Source organism: Chaetodon trifascialis, chromosome 3, assembly GCF_039877785.1.
Source record: "Chaetodon trifascialis isolate fChaTrf1 chromosome 3, fChaTrf1.hap1, whole genome shotgun sequence".
NCBI lineage: Eukaryota > Metazoa > Chordata > Actinopteri > Chaetodontiformes > Chaetodontidae > Chaetodon > Chaetodon trifascialis.
Genome location: NC_092058.1, coordinates 19,405,237 through 19,424,209, shown reverse-complemented (window position 1 = coordinate 19,424,209; position 18,973 = coordinate 19,405,237). Strand labels below are relative to the sequence as shown.

At 43.9% G+C, this 18,973-nt stretch overlaps 2 protein-coding genes across 3 annotated transcripts in view; both read left to right on the top strand.

The window, feature by feature from the left end:
* The first annotated feature begins 970 nt into the window (after positions 1 to 970).
* On the top strand, positions 971 to 5,066 carry tmem167b (transmembrane protein 167B). The gene is made up of 3 exons (XM_070992094.1): positions 971 to 1,102; positions 1,894 to 2,025; positions 3,006 to 5,066. Exons 1-3 carry the CDS (start codon positions 1,093 to 1,095, stop codon positions 3,086 to 3,088), a joined length of 225 nt encoding a protein of 74 aa, XP_070848195.1. The 5' UTR covers positions 971 to 1,092; the 3' UTR covers positions 3,089 to 5,066.
* Positions 5,067 to 5,449: 383 nt separating this feature from the next.
* Positions 5,450 to 18,973, top strand: part of mapk14b (mitogen-activated protein kinase 14b) — a 22,020-nt gene continuing 8,496 nt past the window's right edge. The window contains exons 1-3 of one of the 2 annotated variants that reach the window (XM_070992071.1): positions 5,450 to 5,896; positions 14,633 to 14,762; positions 17,826 to 17,884. In XM_070992071.1, coding sequence (XP_070848172.1) covers positions 5,778 to 5,896; positions 14,633 to 14,762; positions 17,826 to 17,884 — 308 coding nt within the window. In that variant the 5' untranslated portion in view covers positions 5,450 to 5,777. The remainder of the gene's footprint in view (positions 5,897 to 14,632; positions 14,763 to 17,825; positions 17,885 to 18,973) is intronic. The other variant, XM_070992080.1, reaches the window with a different exon arrangement.

The window sequence follows — 18,973 nt, the reverse complement described above, 5'->3', positions numbered from 1 at the left end:
CAGGATGTCATTGAGAATCTGTCAGATTAACTGTTAGATTTTTAATGAAACAACATAAACTGTATAGGCTCATACAAATTGTGAAGTAATGAAACATGGTTTGGGTGTCACATGCAGTACCTTCTCGACTGGCTCGGACTGAGGTTATTTGAAAAGAAAGCATTCTGGAGTGGCTGATGGATGTCAGCACAAATTGCTCCATGGTGGCCCTCCTGGGGTGAGGTGGAGGTGGCTATATGGTGGTGTCAGCTCATTGTAGTGTGGGTGGAAGCTCAGTTTAATCCTCCTCCTTCCCTCTGTGCTGCTCAAGATGTGTCCAGGTTCAGCAGCTGCAGCAGAGCCAGCATTTTTCACCACTTTGTTAATCCTACTCTTGTCCTCCTTCAATTGTACGTGCTGTCTCTGGCCACAAAGACGTGTTGTTGTGGGCAATGTTGTTTCTTCCTTCTCGTGTGCAGTATGTCTGTATGACCAGTCCTGTCCATTTGCTGGGAAAACATTCTCCAAACAATGTAACTGCAAAATCCTCAGTATAGATGGTGAAATATAGGGTAATGTGCAAACATGTGGCATGATCTGTTAGGAACAATTCAGTTTCTCTTTTTTCCAAATATGTTTCAGTTTTGCTTGTTTGTGTTGTATGCAACATATTTCAGGGGAAACTTCCCAACAACAACAAGAAAAGTCTGTGCACTTAAGTATACTGAGTCACCTGAGATGAAGGTAGCCCGAGTCGCCATGTTAAGGTGAATTTATGGAAAGAGTGCATAGATAAAAGTATACTCTTAATATTTACAATGTGCATTTTTATTGTTTAGCAATGAACAAAAACATGGGGATAAATGTAATCTTGAGGTGGATGTAAATGTAGATTGTGTACATCACAAATTCCAGTAGATGGCAGTGATGCTTGATGGACGACAACAAAAATAAAACGTAAAAGAAGATCGTAAGCCAGCGAAACCGGAAATGTCAACCGAGTGACTGCGAAGCGAAGTGCACTGTATTTCATCTCCACTTTATAATACATGATGGGATGCTAATTTAACGAAGAAACAGTCGTATAATATCGTCAAAGAGCAAGCTGCGAACATGACAAATGGTAGGTGTATTGTATTGTACAACTGGCTAAAGAGTGTCTGCAGCAGAACAGAGCACGTAAGTTAGAGTAGCTACTTCTTGGACGGAAGGCTAACGTGGAAGCTAGCTTAGCTGTAGACGTGGCCCAGGATAACACTGCTCGTCTGATTGCACCAAAGCTAAGTCGTGTTTACTAGTTTAAACAGTGTTACAGTAACAGATTCATAGCACAATTTGGCGGAAAAGCTCGTGTCTTCAAACCCCTTATGCGATTCACATCGTAATTTTTGTCAAGGTACGTGGATTCTTGCTAACTAGCTTTGACTGACGTGAGCCAATAGTCGGTGGCTAATGCTACAAATCCCAGGTAGCAAGTCCACAACACTGCTCTAAAAAGGCTGGAAAACATGTTACCATGCAACAACCTGATGTCAGTCGTTAAAATAGCAGCTTGTTCATGATGTAGTCCATTGCTGGTGGGGGTACACGAATATTAGATTATATTAAACGTTGCTTTAGCTGCTAGCAACTTTGGATTTGCCAAAGTCAACAGCACAGCTTGCACATGCAGGGTAAAGGGAAAATCCACCGCAAAACAGGGCGTATATGGTGCTCTTAAATTACTCTAAGTAGTGAATAATATTGCTTTTAGGTTCTATGACTTGAAGTTAATATAAATTTTCTATTTCTGTGATTGTTTTTGTTGCTGACTCCGTTAATTAATGTAACAGATTTAGCTTTGTGCTGTGTGAATAAGTTGAGCTAACTGGAAGGTAAGGCAAAGACTGATATTATCTTCTCTTTCTTCCGTAGTTTACTCTTTCGATGGCATCCTGGTGTTTGGCCTGCTGTTCATTTGCACCTGTGCATACCTCAAAAAGGTGCCTCGCCTCAACAGCTGGCTGCTGTCCGAGAAGAAAGGAGTGTGGGGCGTTTTCTACAAAGGTAGATATAAAATGAGTTAGCAATATGCTGACTCAGCACACACGGAAGTTATTGATAGTGTTATTATCTTTTGAGGGAAAACATACATGTTACAGTGCATAGGTGTTTATACAACTGCAGAAAACCATCAATCGTCTCTCAGTCCGCTCAGCCCTGTTTTATATGTGTAACACTGGCAACAGCTGTGTATATACATCTATTTTTCTAAACAGTGTGAAAATACACCCTACACTTACAAACACAAACTTATTGAGTAGTTGGTATCAGTCCTTTGCCCTCAATGCTTGGTTGAAACCTGTGACCTGCAGACCTCAGCACGCACACTGTACTTCCTTTGTGATGCTCTGCCAGGCCTGTACTGCAGCCATCTTTACTCCAGGCTCACTCACTCTCATTTTCAGCAAGTTAAACACCTGCTCAGGTGGTTTTATGTCAGGTGACTGAAATTGCCAGTAAAAACACTGGATGCTGTTTTGTCATAAATGTCACACTTGGTCGCCTGGTGTGTGCAGTTATGATAATTGTCCTGAGTCTCTTCACAGATAGGTATTTTTCACAACAGACATGTTATAGGAGGGACATTGGTGTAGTTAACAACATTAATAGATGTAGCATCCCATATAACTAGCTCATTGGTAAGCTGGATTTCTGGGATATTTTGATGGAACCAAGCCATCGTTAATGTCATTTTGTTGCTCTTCCTGAATGTCCACTGTGAAAAGGACCCGTGTGGAAGTAAACGTGTGAGAATCCTTGACTCTCAGACTCAGAACTTTAATCTCAGTCAGTGTTTCATTTCAGATTCAAAGCAACAGAAAATGTGACACAAATATTGTCAGACCACATTATGATGTTAGACCACTTGTCTTGTGGGGAGTGTCTCCTGTCTCACTGATAACACACCTGTTTACGTGGTTTGCTATATGCTCCTTGGTCTGTGTGTTTGTAACTGACATGCGATCCTCCATCTCTCTCCTCAGCTGCAATAATTGGGACACGGCTTCACATTGCCGTGGCGATTTCCTGCTTGGCCATGGCTTTCTACATTGTCTTCTTGAAATGATAAGAGCCAGACTGGACTGGAAAAGACTGGATGGGTGCAGGCTGGGGATGGACTCATCTGTGTGTTTATGTGGTAATCCTTGTTGTGGATTACATTACATTACACCTCTTGGATTACATGCCTGATGAAACCCCATTGGCCCTGCAGACCCATGTGAATGACTAGCCAGTGCTGCCCCCTTCTGGTGACTGGGTTACAATAACGCGTCCCTTAATAATGTGTGTGCACTACAGACATGAAGGGCATCCTGAATCTACCCCACAGTTATTACAGAGGAGTGAGCCTGAGTCACGTGGTATCATTCTGTTGTAGGGTTAAACTGTTGGTTGTCTCCATCCACACCCCATAAATATTTATATTGAAGGATGCAGAAGATTGAAGGGCAGCGTGTGCATTATACCTTATATGTGTATACAACCTAAATTTAGCCTAGCTGTATATATTTTGAAAAAAATACGACCAATAGAGAACTGTCAGGGGTTATATGTGATCAAACCGATAATGAGACATTCTGCTTGCTCCCAACTGTGCTGTTTTTTTTTTTTCTATATCACTTCTTCTGTCAAGGGTGGAGGGGAAGATAAAGCTAATATATGGAGATGTTCTTGTGTACACTATATTTGACATTTTTTGCAACTTTTCTTAACCGTGCTGCATCTTTGCAACTTTGTTTTAGGTTTGAAATACACATTTTGCACAGGTGTATGTTGTATTTCCTTTCACATCTAATACTAGATAATATGTTTTATTATGCCACATATTGTTGCAAATTGAACTGTAAGTTGCACAGGAGTCACCGTTCTTTCACAAGTTCAGAGTGTCACAGAGAGAAGAGTTACAGCATGTTGTGATAATTAGATCACTATATCAGACTTGCCTGAAGATTTAAATCCAATGCCAAATAGGGATGGTCCTTCTCATGCCATCTTCAGTACATGCTGTTATTCTGAGTTTAATTCCACCACCTTATTTTTGTTTTTTTTAAAAGAAGAAAGTGTTTTGAGATGGGATGCAATGCCATTTTGAAGTAAAAGTTTAATCAGAGAATTTCTGCATTTGTTGTTTTTAAAAAACAAATGTCAGGTCTCAAGTGACATTCAGTGCCTATACAACGTGTTCAGCCCAGTCGCTTTGGAGTCTTTTCACTTTTCGTCTTTGCAGAACTTCTCATTATGACTGAGTGAATGGCAGTTTTCAACTCCTGCCACAAACTCTGGATTATTTGAGGCCTGTGAACAGATTTTTGCCATTCCTGGACATTGACATAGTTCTTTTTAAACCTGTTTATGTGCACCATCCACCACATGTTTGGAGCTGTTGTCTTGCTGTAAAATAAATCACCTGTCATTGTCTCCTCTCAGGTTTTCCTCCCTGGTAGCAATATTTTTCTGCAGGGCTGCTGCTGAGATACCTACAGCATAAGGATGTCCCCACCAACACTCCCTAAAGTGCAGTGTTGTCCATCCAGCAAATACAGCATGTAGTATAATGGTCAAAAATAATGTTTTCATCAGGCCATAAAATGTTTTTTCCTTCCCCACATTCTGGAGACACAAGGCACCAGTGAATGCAGTGTCTCCCATCTCACCCAGTAAACCCTCTGCTTTTACGTGTCATAAGCCTCTTGATGGCTTCTGCCTTTACTGCTGTTGTCACAAACACTAAGTTTTTGAGGGAAAACCTGCTCTCAGCAGATTCATAACTGTGCCATTGTTTAAGATTGAGCTTACTGTAATTTGCACCTCACTGCTTTGGAAATTTGCTCTTGTGCTTTTCCTGCTGTGACGTATCAAAATTTCTTCCATGAAAGAAGCTTGTTTGTAATCTTCTTTTGCCCTTTGGATGAAGTTTTAACAAGTTGACCAATCAGCTGTAAGACCTTCCTGCTGAATCAATTCACAGTTCCTTGTCACACCTTGATTACATGCGGATGATTTCCATTCAAGCAATTGTGCATCAAATAAAAGCAAATGGCTGCACTCCGTACTTAATCAACATGGTAAAATCCTTATTACATCACTGTGACTTGGTAGTAAAATGAAGTCCAAGGGTCTTGGTGTTAAAGGCAATGTGCATTATTTTGTACATTTCTCATTTTTCTGTATAACTGCTGCAGTGTTCTGTCATGACATGATCATTGTCCAGTCAGATGTCCTTCAGTTAACACTGTGAGCTGCTATTACGTCATTTAACTGAGGTGGAGGCAAAACATGCTCAGTGATTGACAGAGGGAGATTCCCACTCATGCAGTCTGTCTACAGGGACGGGATATCCCCTAGTTTCCCCATAGCGACCCAGTTCTCGCGAGAAAATAATTGCCGCGAGCGCGCAGTGACGTAAGACGTACGCGTTCACGTTTCCGCGCGCCCAAGCAAAGCGAGACCAGAGCAGGGCGAAAATTTCAGCGAAAGCCAGTCCCGATCGAGCTTCCTGATCCGAGCGCGGCTGGTAGAGGAAGTTGTCTCCAGACGGCCCGACGTGCACGGAGCGGTGGATTTTTTTCTTGCACAGCTGCACTGAATTTGCACGACAGGGCGGCTGAAGTTCTGCGTGATTCAGGACCGTCTCAGGTTCAAGTTTTACTCGGGAGCAGCAGCACACCACGTCGTGCCACACGGGGAGGAGAGGAGAGAGGGCAGAAGTTTCCGCTGCCTTGTTTTGTCACTGCGCGGCTGCTAAATCCGCAGGAATGTCGCAGAAGGAGAGACCCACTTTCTACCGACAGGAGCTCAACAAAACCGTGTGGGAGGTCCCGGAGCGGTACCAGAACTTATCTCCCGTCGGCTCCGGTGCTTACGGATCCGTGTGGTAAGCAGTTGTTGCAGAGCACTATTTAGAGCACCATTGCACAACGGCCGGCCAAACGGGTTCCCACCACCCACAGAGGCCCGTCAGAGGTGCCTCCCCACGGGCTGCTCATCGAGCTGTGTACGGTGCCACAGTCAGAAAGGGGGGGTTTAGTTTGGCCTTTTGTTTACGTTTTCATATTCGGTCTGTTTTGAATTGATGGCACGTCGTGCACGCTTCGGGGTGGCTCACATTTGTCGTGCGGGTGGAGATTATTGTTGTTTTTGTGTACGTTATTGTTTTGCTGTCTGACTTTCTCTTGTCCTGTAAACACCTGTGTGTGCCGCTAATATCCAGTAAACACAGCGGCGGCTCCGGGATCAAGTTTAACGAGATTCCCCGCGTTAAAGGTGCAGACGAACTCCCTTTTAATCGTTTATCTGGGTCTCCTCTGAAAAGGGCTGATCGGTGGCATGTCCATGCTTGCATCATCTGCCAAAGTGGTGCCTCCTCATGAGATATGATCTGTGCTCAGTAAACAATGAGGCCACAACAACACCTCGCCAAAGAATCGCCTTCCACTACAATAGTATTGTAGTCCTGCACGCACGACCTGGTACTTTACACATCCGCGCATTGCATGCACTTTGCATTTTCTCTTTGGGTGCAGCCTGCAGAGTGCCAGAAGGTCACGTGGTTTTCAGAAAGTAGGCCCCCTCGTGCATAGTGAGAGCTTTCTATAGGAGCCCATCCGAAGAGGATGATGACTCCAGAATGATGTCACCCTCTCTCCCGTTGTGGTACACCCATGACTCACAGTCCCGAGGTTAGGTAGTGGCCTCAGCCGTGACGCCTTTTAGTCATCACAAAAGCCATGGATGGCGTCGCACCGTCATCTTAACTTAACCGTTAGTTTTCACCGACTTCCACACCTCCAGCTGTGAAGTCTGTGTGGTTTTTGCAGTTGTTAGTGGTGAATGAAGGGTAAACCATGACCTTATTTTGTGCTTAAGACAATCATAGTGCGTACAACCAGTGATGCACATGAAAGGTATTAAAGTATCAGAATAGAAATCTATATGGGAGTGTGTGTACTGTTAATAGACACTTGTGTCAGGTTATTCTTCCTTTATCAATTCCCTCTGATTAATAACTAACTAATAACTAAAGTAGGGGGAAAATAGGTTCAAAGAAGAGTCAGAATTCTTCTGCGATTCTGAATTCCCTCCAAAAATGTCTAGATAAAGTTCTATTAAAGGTATACTCTGAGGGGCTTTCCTAAAACAAAACAATGTGTAGACTCATACGAAAGCAGTCCCTCTCAAACATCACTTATGACCCACTCGAGGTGTGTGTGGTGTATTTACCTGCAGAGACTCTGCGTGAGTCTTCTTCTTTTCTTCTTCTTTTGCTGTGTTGAGAGGTTTCTAGGTACAGCCTTTGGACAGTAGGTGTGCAGCCCCCAGCCACCCAACTGCGTGCAGGTGAGGTCGGGACTTTATAAAAAAGGTGTTGACCAGGTGCCAAAAGCAGCATGCATCCAAGAGGAAGCTATAAAAAGAGCAGACACAGCGCAAAAGGTGGACACAGTCACAGGTCCTGCATTTTGTGCTTTTAATGGGACGATAAAAGCAGAACTCGGCCTCAAGAGCATGCAGTGCAGTGTGAAGTGTGTATTGATGACAAAATGGTGAGATTTGTTTGTTTTTGAGTTTTAGGAGTGAGGACAGAGTCGTCAGCGTAATGAATGATTTGAGCACAAGAGGACTTGTGGAACTACCTTTGAGCCACAACATGCATTTAACCATCAAAGCTCACTTTTATCCCCTCAAACTGAGCAGAACGTCACCGGTTCAACCTGGAAGTGAAGGGTCATCTCGTGGACCCTTCACTCCACTTTCAGCATTAAAGCTGTGGCGATGGCTTTTTTTTGGACAACCAGATGGCGACAAAGAGCACTATTTGTTAAAAGTTGACACTAAATTAATAAAATCCCATTAGATTTGTTGGCAGATGATCTAGTTTTTAGCTAATTAATTTTATGGTGTATGGGAGTCAAGTTAATTTAGAAATAGTAACTAGGCCCTAGCAGTCGTGTTAGTTTTGTGTTGACCTGTGTTGATTTTGTTTTTGTAACCAGATTTCAGGTTTTGTAATATTTCAGTTTAAACGTGGAAAACTCTTCTCATTGTATGAAAAACATTTCTGAATGAGGCTCATTGTCACTTCTGAGCAGAGCACTGCCCTCAGAAAGGCAATGAGCCCGATGTGAGGTAGTTAGGTTTACTGAGATAATTATAATAATAAAATTATTATGAGCTGTGGCCAAATGACAGCATTTTCGGAACAGGTGTGGCGCGAATGTCACATACCGGTATGAATGAACTAGTTGACAGGAATGGGATGAGTTGGAGCGTCAGAATTGGGCTCAGCTTCAGTTTACAGTGCAGATACACACACGCCCACAGTGATTGAAATTAAAGACTAAACGATATGGAATCCAGGTCGCCAGTCGCTCCTTACAGAGGAGCAATACATTCAAAAGCTGACTTTCTTCCCTGTACTGTCTTTAACTTTGAAAAAGACGAGACCCTGACGCCCAGATGTGGGCGTGTCCTCAGGTGCTCAGAAACAGCCAGAACAGCAACACGTTCAAATCTGATTGGACAAATCTGTGCCTTTGCACTGACGGATGCTGAGCTGCAGACTGAGTGGGCTCAAATCTTTTGACGTCAGTGTGCTTCCACAACCCCCACACCCCACCCCAGAGAGCGCGCGCGCGCGCACACACACACACACACACACACACACACACACACACACACACACACACACACACACACACACACACACACACACACACAGGTCAGTAGAAGACTCTTTCATGTCATTAATCTCTGACAGACAGAAGACTGAGATGTGCCTTCATATTAATACAGTTTGCTTTTTGTAAGTTAAAAAGCTGCATGCTCTTACTTGAATTTTCCTGTTGCATCAGAAAATGACCCTCCTCATTCTCAGTTCACTTTACTGGCTTTACTTAACTGTTTCATATTGCATTTCAATGGAGATATTTCCTTGAAATGGTCCACCCCTTTCTATATATTGAAATGAGAATTATGGTTTGGATCGTATCGTGACACCAAGAATCTGAATCTAATTGCAGGATTCTCAGAGATTCCTGTCGCTACAAAAAAGGCCAACTGCATCGTTCTGGCTGTCGCCTGCAGCCAGTTTGTTGTTGCCCTTTGAGGAAATTCCTCAAGTGTTTTCCTCAGTATTTGACTAGATCTCCAACCAGAGCGACGGGTTGTCAGCGTTTTTGCAAAGCCTTTTGAACTTATAGTAAATCCTGCAGGCAAAGTGGTCCAAACAGCAGGGTGTCATTAAAACCCCAAAGATATCTGAAAAGTATAAATAACCTGACAGCACGTACTCCAGTGTGTCGCGGCTGCTGGACGGACGGACACGTGCTGCCTGTCGCTCAGCCGTCAGAGTCTTTGTTGTTGCTGCCATGATGTCCCTCGGGCTCTCAGCTTGAATTCTTCCTAACTTATAAATATGGAAAGCATGCACCGTGTCTGTGTGTGTATGCGTGTGTGTGTATGCATGTGTGTGTGTGTGATTTTTTTTAAATAATTTTCCTCGTCAACCTGTCAGTCAGATACAAGACTCTGCTTCCACTTTCTCCTTGTTTCTGACCTTTGTTCGGTTTTTCAAATGTCGGACTTGGAGGAGACTCAGGCCTGGTGCTGGCTGGGAATACAGCATGGACTGTGTGCTGAGTGCCTGAGAGTAGAAATGAGCATGACACCCTGACAGGCCCGTGGGACATGTATGCATATCAAATCAGTGCCTCACTTTTGCTCAGTGCAGGAAAATGAATCATGGCTGAACAACAGTGTAAATATTTTAGGCTAACCGTAATTCCCTCTGCCTTGGACAAATGGCCGTAAAAATATTTGTTGCTGAACATTATTTAGCATTTTAAAGATATTTTGTATTAAACATAATTCTAATACAAATTGAATGTGCAAATAATCCCTGCGTGGCACCACAACCAAGCAACACAAATCATGGAAAGGTAATTAATGATGATCAGAGCGTGGAAGTCATGCAGGAACGTCGCGTTTTCCTGCTTCCTCTTGGACATTCATATAATTGCACCTTGGATGTTCCCTCCACTCTGAAAACACATTTAAAACTGCTATTGATGTGCTTAGACATCAATTTTTGATATTTAGATCAAAGGCCTCACAAAGAAAGAGGCCTTGCTCATTGCCTCTGTGTACTTGAATGTCTCGTAACTGAACGGGCTCTGAAAGCGATTCTGATCCTTTTTCATCAGGTGTCCATCACGTGTTTACTTTGCCAGCTTTCACAGGTGTGTTCACGGCCTCGGCTCACTCTCCCTCACTTCATTCAGCGTCCAGCAGCACACGCACGCCTGCATCAGTTTTCCTCAGCTCAGGCGCCTATCACATGACGTCACGCCTTCACGTCCCATAACAGCCTTCTTACTTTGCCTTTGCAGACAATATACAGCTTTAGGTATTTTGCTGATTAAGAGCGGACTATGTGGTGAGAAGTTGCGATATCGTGGTGAGTTCTGGCTGACGCACTTGATTTTAACCTCAGCGAAATGTGCGCTGACTTGTCAGCTCTCCAAACAAACTGGAGGCTTAAGGTTAAAACCAGCAATTTTACACGACTTTAGCTCCATACGTGACTGAATGCATGTGTGAACCATTCATTTGGGTTATGGATCAAGCTTTAGAGCCCCAAAACGTCTTTGCAGGGCGTACAGACATCATGAGCGCTGAGAGACCCACAACAACAGAAGTTTGGAAACCCCAACTCTTTGAGCATGTGTGACACTGTCTGAACATTTAATTCAATAATTTAGTAGATAGATTAAAGTGTACTTAAAATACTGCAAGTATATGTCAGTTGCACGCTGTAATGGCGATAGAATAATGACAATTGATAACTGAAGCGTCAGACATGACCTCTGTGGACCACAGAGATTTGGGAACAGTTCGTCTGGGATGTGGAGGGTAGTTGAGTTCATCTGTAGGACTGCTAGCAGAGCAGATCACAAAATGAGTGTGTGTACATAACCTATGCTCATTTCATTAAAGATGCACTGTAGAAATGAAGTGAGGTTATTCCTGCTGCCGTGCAAACATCTTAAACAGGTCGCACTGTCACTGATGTCAGAATCACAGGAAGGAAGTGTGTTTTCTTGTGGATGTGTACATCGAAGAAAGGCTGACATACACACACAGATGTTGCGTACAGAAAAGCTACATGACGACAGAGAATGTGGAACTGATTACTGCTGAGTGTCTAAAATATGCTCATAAAAACTTGTTCCCCTCTTGCTGTGCTTGCTTTTGAGTCCGCGATCTTCTACCTGACTGTCATCTCACGGCCCTCCTCCCGTCATAACAACTATGAACAGATTAAAAATGGGTCTTAATGACTGTAGGCCTATATACCCCATAATGTCCTTTCCACAGTGACTGAGAGAATTTGTGTGGACAGGAAGTTTCTCTGAAACTGTCAGATATTACAATTCAAGTCAGTCATGAAGAACTTGAAATATGTGCCATGCAGGTTACCTGGCACTGAGCTGTGTTTGACAGTTATGTCAGCTAAAGAGGTAATGCAGGGTGGGTTATTATCTGCTGTGTGTGCGTGACGTGTCCGGGCAGTTAAACGCTTGTAAAACAGGTTGTGCTTTTATTAATCTCACCAGTCATTTTAATGTGCACATGGGCGCTTTGGTTTTGTTTTCACCCTGTCGTGTTGGTCGTCAGCATGTGTTGAGTGCGTGATTCCAACACGGTGCCAACTTTGAGCAAGAAGCTCATTGTTTTACAGATGATGTGTTGCAGCGACCCAACTTCTTAGGAACCGGGGTTGTTGATGACAGAGATTTATGCTGCGTTGTGTTAAAAGTGGTGTGCTTATGCTAACACTTAGATAAATTATAATTCCTTAGAAGCTTGCGATGTGTGCCAAGCTTCGTAGTGCCAGTAATGTTCTCCATCATAAATGTGCTCACGTGTCAGATGATGCAGATTGGATAAGGTGGAGAAAACCAGCATGCATGCGTTCATTCGACTAAAGGCTGCGCAAGAAATGCATCACAGTTTTGGTGGCTAGAAGTGTCTTTCTTTCTCTGAGGTGGGTAGCTGATGGCAGGTTTATGTGATGGCCTTTATCCATTTTGTCTCTTTAATCGCTCATGCACCTTGTATGTGAAATACGTTGGATGGCTGGCAGGAGGAAGGACAGGACGCTCACCACAGACATCTCAACGTGTCATTTACAGTCCACATCTGCCTGCATGCTCAGTGCTCTCTCTGTCTGTCTGCTGGTCAACACGCCGCTGACGATCCCTCCTTCCCTGTGACCCTAGTCCCATAATGCTTCTCCTTTTACAGCCCACACTTTTATGGCCATCGCCTCTTGCGCTGGCATTTATTACAGACTAGCAGCGTTGTGTTGCTTAGACCCATCTCGTTTGTCCTGCAGATCAGCAGCAGTTTGAAAGTTTGCTGGCATGCGACTTTGTTTTGTTGTTTAGCTTTGGTATACTCAGTGTTTGCTAAGTACGGGGTTTCCCTCACAAATGACACAAGTTGTTCTACAAGCCTGGAACATAGAGTACTGGGTGTGGATGTTATCTCAGGCTATGTGGCGACAGCACAGCACTTATCTTAATGTTCTTATTGTGAATGCGTGACAGTCAGGACCATAATTTTGTACACTCATACAGATTTATCTTTAATGCTACTATTGGTCAGGTAATACAGCAAATGTGCTGGGTTCCCCGTCGTGCATGGTCTAAAGGTCAACAGGTCAAGTTTTTCAATCAGTTTGTGAAACGCGCTCAAAGGGAATTATCCTGAGCTCCACCTGTGACACGCAGCGTTGACACGGCCTTCAGCTAATCTTCACAGTGAGGCCGCAGTGCGGCTGGACACTGGGTCAGTGGTTCAGTTAGCTGGGTCGTTTTAGTAGCCTGCACCAATACATGAATGAGCTTTAACCACTCCCTTCTGCTCCTCTGCAGCTCTTTTGTGTGTGAGCTCATTTGCAAAAGCAGTGTTTTCAATTTTTCACTCCCACGTGTACAGATTTTTTTATTTATTTATTTCTCATTATTTTTAACACCAATGTTGCAATCATCCATTTGTGATGCCGCTCAAGTGACTGACCTGGAAGGAATGTGTCTTACTGTAAGTGGGTTGTGGTCCCTCACAGATCCGGGAAATACAGCAGTGTCACGGGAGACAAAGCCCATCTGCCTCACGCTGTCCGTCTGTCTGTCCATCTGTGGACAAGTGTCTTGATTTTTAAAGTGTGGATAACTTTGATTGATCCGATACCCACACAAAAGGACGGTTACTGTCTGTCCTTTGAAGATATTCTATAGTGTTTTTAGGAGCAGTGTTTGTGTCTGTTGCTTAATTTACATCCAGAGAAGAAGAGCACATTTCACTCTCAGCTTTCTTTGTTCTTTTTTCCACACCTGCTTCTTCTTCTCTCTCTCACCGGCTCTGCAGTGACAATAGTGAATGGTGACTAAAGCAAACACACTCCCGTGGACGGATCCAGCAGAAGGGCAGGGGGGCTGCTGATTTTCACTTAACTTCAGTTAACTTTGATATGTTAACATGTTGTTTCATCACCAGGCACCAGGCTATTTTTTCCATTTGTGCCATTTTTGTGTTAGTTCCTGTTTCTAAAACGCTTTGTTTTGCCTTGATAGTTACATTTTTGTTCTCTGTTTCTTCTCACTATGTTTTGGTTCTGCAAACAGACATGTTGCAGCCAGCAGTTTGTTTCTTGAGTGATACACAATCAGACAGAGCTGTACTAACAGATTTTCAATGGCCAGTGGCAAATAGAGCTGTGCGATACGACCAGAATCTCATATCCTGATGTACAGTAGGTCCTTTCATATTCAGATAACCATCATGATATCAATTAAATGAAAAAATAACTTGAAAATGACCACACAGAAAAGCTTTTTATTACATTTTGAATTACATACTCGACAAATCAGGGTACGTACTCATATTTGATTTGGAACTAATCGTTACTTACTCTCCTCAATGTTTGTGTTGCCTTCATGCAAATTTCCCGCCTACACAAAGCCGTAAAGAATGTGATTTGTTATGGAAATTAATGTGAAATAAACAAGAAAGCTGAGAGACAGTTTTCTATCGTCACATCATCATATCAAGCATCATCACGTCAAGTGATCCTGGACAAAGTGCTAAGTTGAGGTTGGGTTACATTTATTGTACCAACCCTCTGGAACATGTAAACAACATTAATACAAAAGGGAACAGTCTGATGGCTGCCCTTTGTCAGCACACACTCACTGACCGACATGTTGTCCTGCTGATTCTTTTTCCAGTAACCAATTGGTGGATTTTCACACTGTGTTGTAGTTGTACACAATGTAGCTGATATTTGACAACATGTTAAGTCATGTTCCCCCATACAGCCTGAGGCTGCAGAGTATAATAAGAAGCGAAACCAAGCGCTCTGTATTATGCAATTGTTTCCTTTGTTTACTGCGTTAAGGCCACCTACACAGTCTAGTGAAACATCTCATTCTCTGTTACATGAAGGGAAATGTTTTAGGTTTTTTATGACAATTGTTACTAGCCTGATGTAACGCCTTCTTACAATTAAGGTCTTACAGTTTCAAACACTTCTTAATGTGTCTTCCAGCTCAGCGTTCGACGAGAAGACAAGCCTGAAGGTAGCAGTGAAGAAGTTGTCCAGACCGTTCCAGTCCATCATCCACGCAAAGAGGACCTACAGAGAGCTGCGGCTGCTCAAACACATGAAGCACGAGAATGTGAGTCACCTGCAACCAACCAACCGTAACCTCCACCTCTCACCTCTATCTGTGTGTGTGTGCATTGTTCTGTAGTTTAGCCCTTAAGCAAGGATTGCATAGGAGGTTTGCACAGTGAGCACTAACTTGCAGAGGCAGGCACTATTCATCGCTGCTTATGGTGTTATGCTTTCTGTATCCTTACTGGAGCTTATTTAGATTTGCCCACAGGAATGCAGCTATGTGTATGGAGACCCACATGACAGCAGTTGATAGGGAGCTAAAACAAGAAACCGACACCTGTAAACACCTGTGATGGCAGAGCTCTGGCTGTCAGACGCCCGCTCTGCAGGCCAGCCACCACAACAGCAGGAGCTGACTGCTATATGTGGATTCATGAAATGCAATAACATGTTAGGAGGCGGAAAGCTCTTTCTTGTGTTGGTTTAAGGTGTGATGGCGTAAACAAAAACATGAGCACAGTGGCTTTGAGCGAGGAGGGGTGGGGAGGGGTGGGGTGGGGTGGGGTTGGGTGGGGGGATGTGGTTGTTGTGAAGTCCTGTTAAAAGAGGTTTTCCCCTGCGATTCATCAAAGCATGTAGTGCTGCAGCGCTTGGTGAGCAGTGAGTCACCAAACAGGTTTACAACTGCATTCCCATCACCTTCTGTGCTGCCCCCCCCCATTGTGATTCATGCTGTTTTACTTGAATATTTTAGGGCACTGGCTTGAGTTGACCTCCTGCCATCTCTGCTTTGGTTTTCTGTGTCTGTGTGTGTATGTGTAGGTGTAGGTAATGCTCATGCACACACTTGCCCACATACGAAACACAAACACAGTTCTTAGCGCTCATGTGCTGTTGTTGCATCCTGCTAGCACTTTGACCAAATAGTGTGGATCCTCTTGTGTTATGTAATAGCAGCGGTTATGATTTCTCTCACTGGAGTGCAGGTGGTGGGTTTCTGTATGCTGTGTGGGAGCAAGTCAGCTGGTGAATGGTGTGTGTGTGTGTGTGTGTGTGTGTGTGTGTGTGTGTGTGTGTGTGTGTGTGTGTGTGTGTGTGTGTGTGTGTGTGTGTGTGTGTGTGTGTGTGTGTGTGTGTGTGTGTGTGTGTGTGTGTGTGTGTGTGAGTAAGACTAGATGTTTCTGTTGGCACTGAGACCTCTTCAGGGGAAAAAAGGGAAAGTTTGCATTGTAACGAATTCCCTCAGTAGTTGGCTGTCGGCCGTTGTGCTGGGTAGAAATGGCTCGCTATGAGAGCGTGCTGATGAGTGACTGTGGACTGCTGCTCTCTCCAGTATCGTCAACCTGCAGCAGTTTCAGATGAGGCGCACGCACGCACACACATACAGGCGAAAAAAGAAACTGCAGCTTGATGAAGTTTGGAAAGTCTCAGAGGGGAAACCCATCAGCAGCAGTTAAAGAGCACAGCGCAGTGAATTTTATGAGAACCTTTCTTTTCACACAGCGTTACGTTTCCTGGATCCTGTTTTCTATACAGGCCTGTATTTTACTACTGGAGCAGCTTGAACTTGTTTAGCAGTTTGGGAATTAGTGTTGCATGGTGCACTGGTACTACTGGTGAAACATCTCAGTGCATTTATTTGAAGAGCAGGTTTTACTTGGCACAGGATTATTCAGGACCATACCTCTGTCTGTGTGCTAAATGCAAGATGTTGGTGTATAAAGATGCTGGCAAAAAGCTGACTTGCATAACAACATGGAAATATAATCCATTTTTATCTGCGTGTGGTGATCCAGGGAGCTAATTTAAAAGGCTGTGTTGCTGTGTGTGATCATTAATGAGCTTGTTGTAGTCAGGATCTGTTTCATCACAACAGGGAATATTGCATAAAGCTGTGCTTTTTCTTCGTAAACCATCAACGTGTTTTAGTACCTGCCTATGCTTTACACAGAGAGGGATGCTGTGTTTTGCTCACGCTGTTGCCAGGAGACTCCCTGGGTTTTGATTTTGGAAAGCCTGAGTGGACCAATCAGCTGTTTGTTGTGGCTCCAGCTCTCCAATCAGCAGTGGGTTTGTGCCCTGTGTGGGCGGGCTGCTCCTGTGTTTTTTCATAATACCTTTCCACCTCAGTGTCTCTCTCCAGGGGCTGGGAGCAGGATCGGCACTCAGGACACACACACACACACACACACACACACACACACACACACACACACACACACACACACACACCCCTTCCTCTGTGCCAGTGTGCTAGCATGCATGTGTACATACATGAGCATGTGCATGTCCATGTAGATACACAGATACGCACACACACACACACACACACACACACACACACACACACACTTTATGCAGCAAGTCTTCACATACTTTATGCAGCCTATCATACTTTGTCGCTCCCACACATTATTTGTGACGTTCCTGCCATGCAGTCACTTATCTCTTTAAGATCTTACGATGACGTGATCATCAGGTGAAAAGCACTTTCACACATTTAACCTCCAATAATGTTAATGGATAAAAACAAGCTCACAACATGCTGAAAATGACAGTATGACGCGTTGCTTTTTGGGGTCTGTAAATGTTTATTTTTCTTTGCTCACACTTCGGGTGACTGGTGCCTGTCATGTCAGCTTGATGCACAAACTTCAGCAGACAATGTTCGCCACTTCCTCTCAAATCATAGCTGCTGTGGTTGTTATCAGCCACATTTATGTGATTAAACCGCTCGCTAACCGAAACAGAGCACAGTGCACGTCACTCTGCATAAAAGCTAGCACTCTGGACACTGGAGTGGTGTAACAAGACAAGACTCTGCTGCTTGTTTGACTGAATGAAACTGAACCTCAGATATGGCAGAACGAGATCAAATCAAGGTCAAACTAATTCTTAGGAAAAGGGAAAGGTAGAAATGTCACACAGTTGTTATTGTTAATGATGAGCAACTCAACTGGCGACTGGCATCAAAAGGGCATTAAAGGCGTGAATGCTGATGATTCACATGTATGAAATGGTTGTTTATCAAACATTAAATGAAAACTGTATTTTTATTTATTTGGAATCTGATGCATTTTACTAATATTTTCTGACCTTGTATGTCTCTTTGTGCTTTCAGGTGATCGGTCTGTTAGATGTCTTCACACCAGGGACGAGCTTAGAGGAGTTCAATGACGTGTAAGTCACACGTCCTCTCACCCCTTCACTCCTGCCTTGTAGTTTTGCCTCTGTGTCGGACTCCATGGTGTTTTACTGTGTCTTTCTCTGCCTCCCTTCTGTCCTAAGCTCTCCCTCGGCTTTGTTTTCCCTCATTCTCGCATAATGAAATCCTTCATATCAGCAGATGATTGCAAGATTAACATGCCAGAGAACCTAGAGTTACAAACGCATCATAATCTCTGCCGCTCATAACTTCATGTGAGTCCAGCGTGCGGCAGGTTTTACCAAGGTGAACGCAGGGTGGGCACGTGGGCTATGCACATCACAACGAGTCTCCATGGTAACAGCCATCTGGCAGTCTCTGGGGCTACTGTGTGTGTGTGTGCGTATGGGCACAGAATACTCAATCAGTGTCCTTGAATTACCCGCATGGTGTGGCGTCATCAGCATGTTGCACATTGGTGGAAATGTGAGATGAAGCTGCGCACACATAAACACCCAGACAGCCAGCACTGAAGTTGCACAATAAAAATGTGACACTTCTCTTCTCATGTGATCAATAACAAAGCCAGAAAACATTGATTGTGAAAGCAATGGAGGCGAAGCAGATGTGTGCGCATGTTCGCAGGCCAGCCAGTAAGCGGTCTCTGGGGTGGTATGGGGTCAGATCCAGCACATAGACCATGCACACACTTCACATATGCACTTCTACTATCACTGGCCTCCTCCAGCTGATCTTTTGCTTGTCGAAACGTTCCACTATCAGGAGAAGATAAGTGAAACAATCCTGCCTTTTTCCTTTTCCCACTCTCCATATCAGTTTCTTTCCCATTTGTCAAAGTCTATGAATTATATCTTTAATACATGCATAGTTACACAGAATAGTAATGGAAACAACTTGATGTAATGAACGCAGGCTATCATTAAGTCAATATTGCAGATAGTAATGAAATGAAATTATAACGCCACAATAAGCATGAAGAAGGGCACTCAGAGGGCCAGACCTCGGCCAATAGTCCACTCTTCTGTCAAATGCAAATCCATGACGACTGCTTTCTGTTTGACGTCTGAGCAGCCACACGTGTCGCTTACCCCAGAGGTTTACTG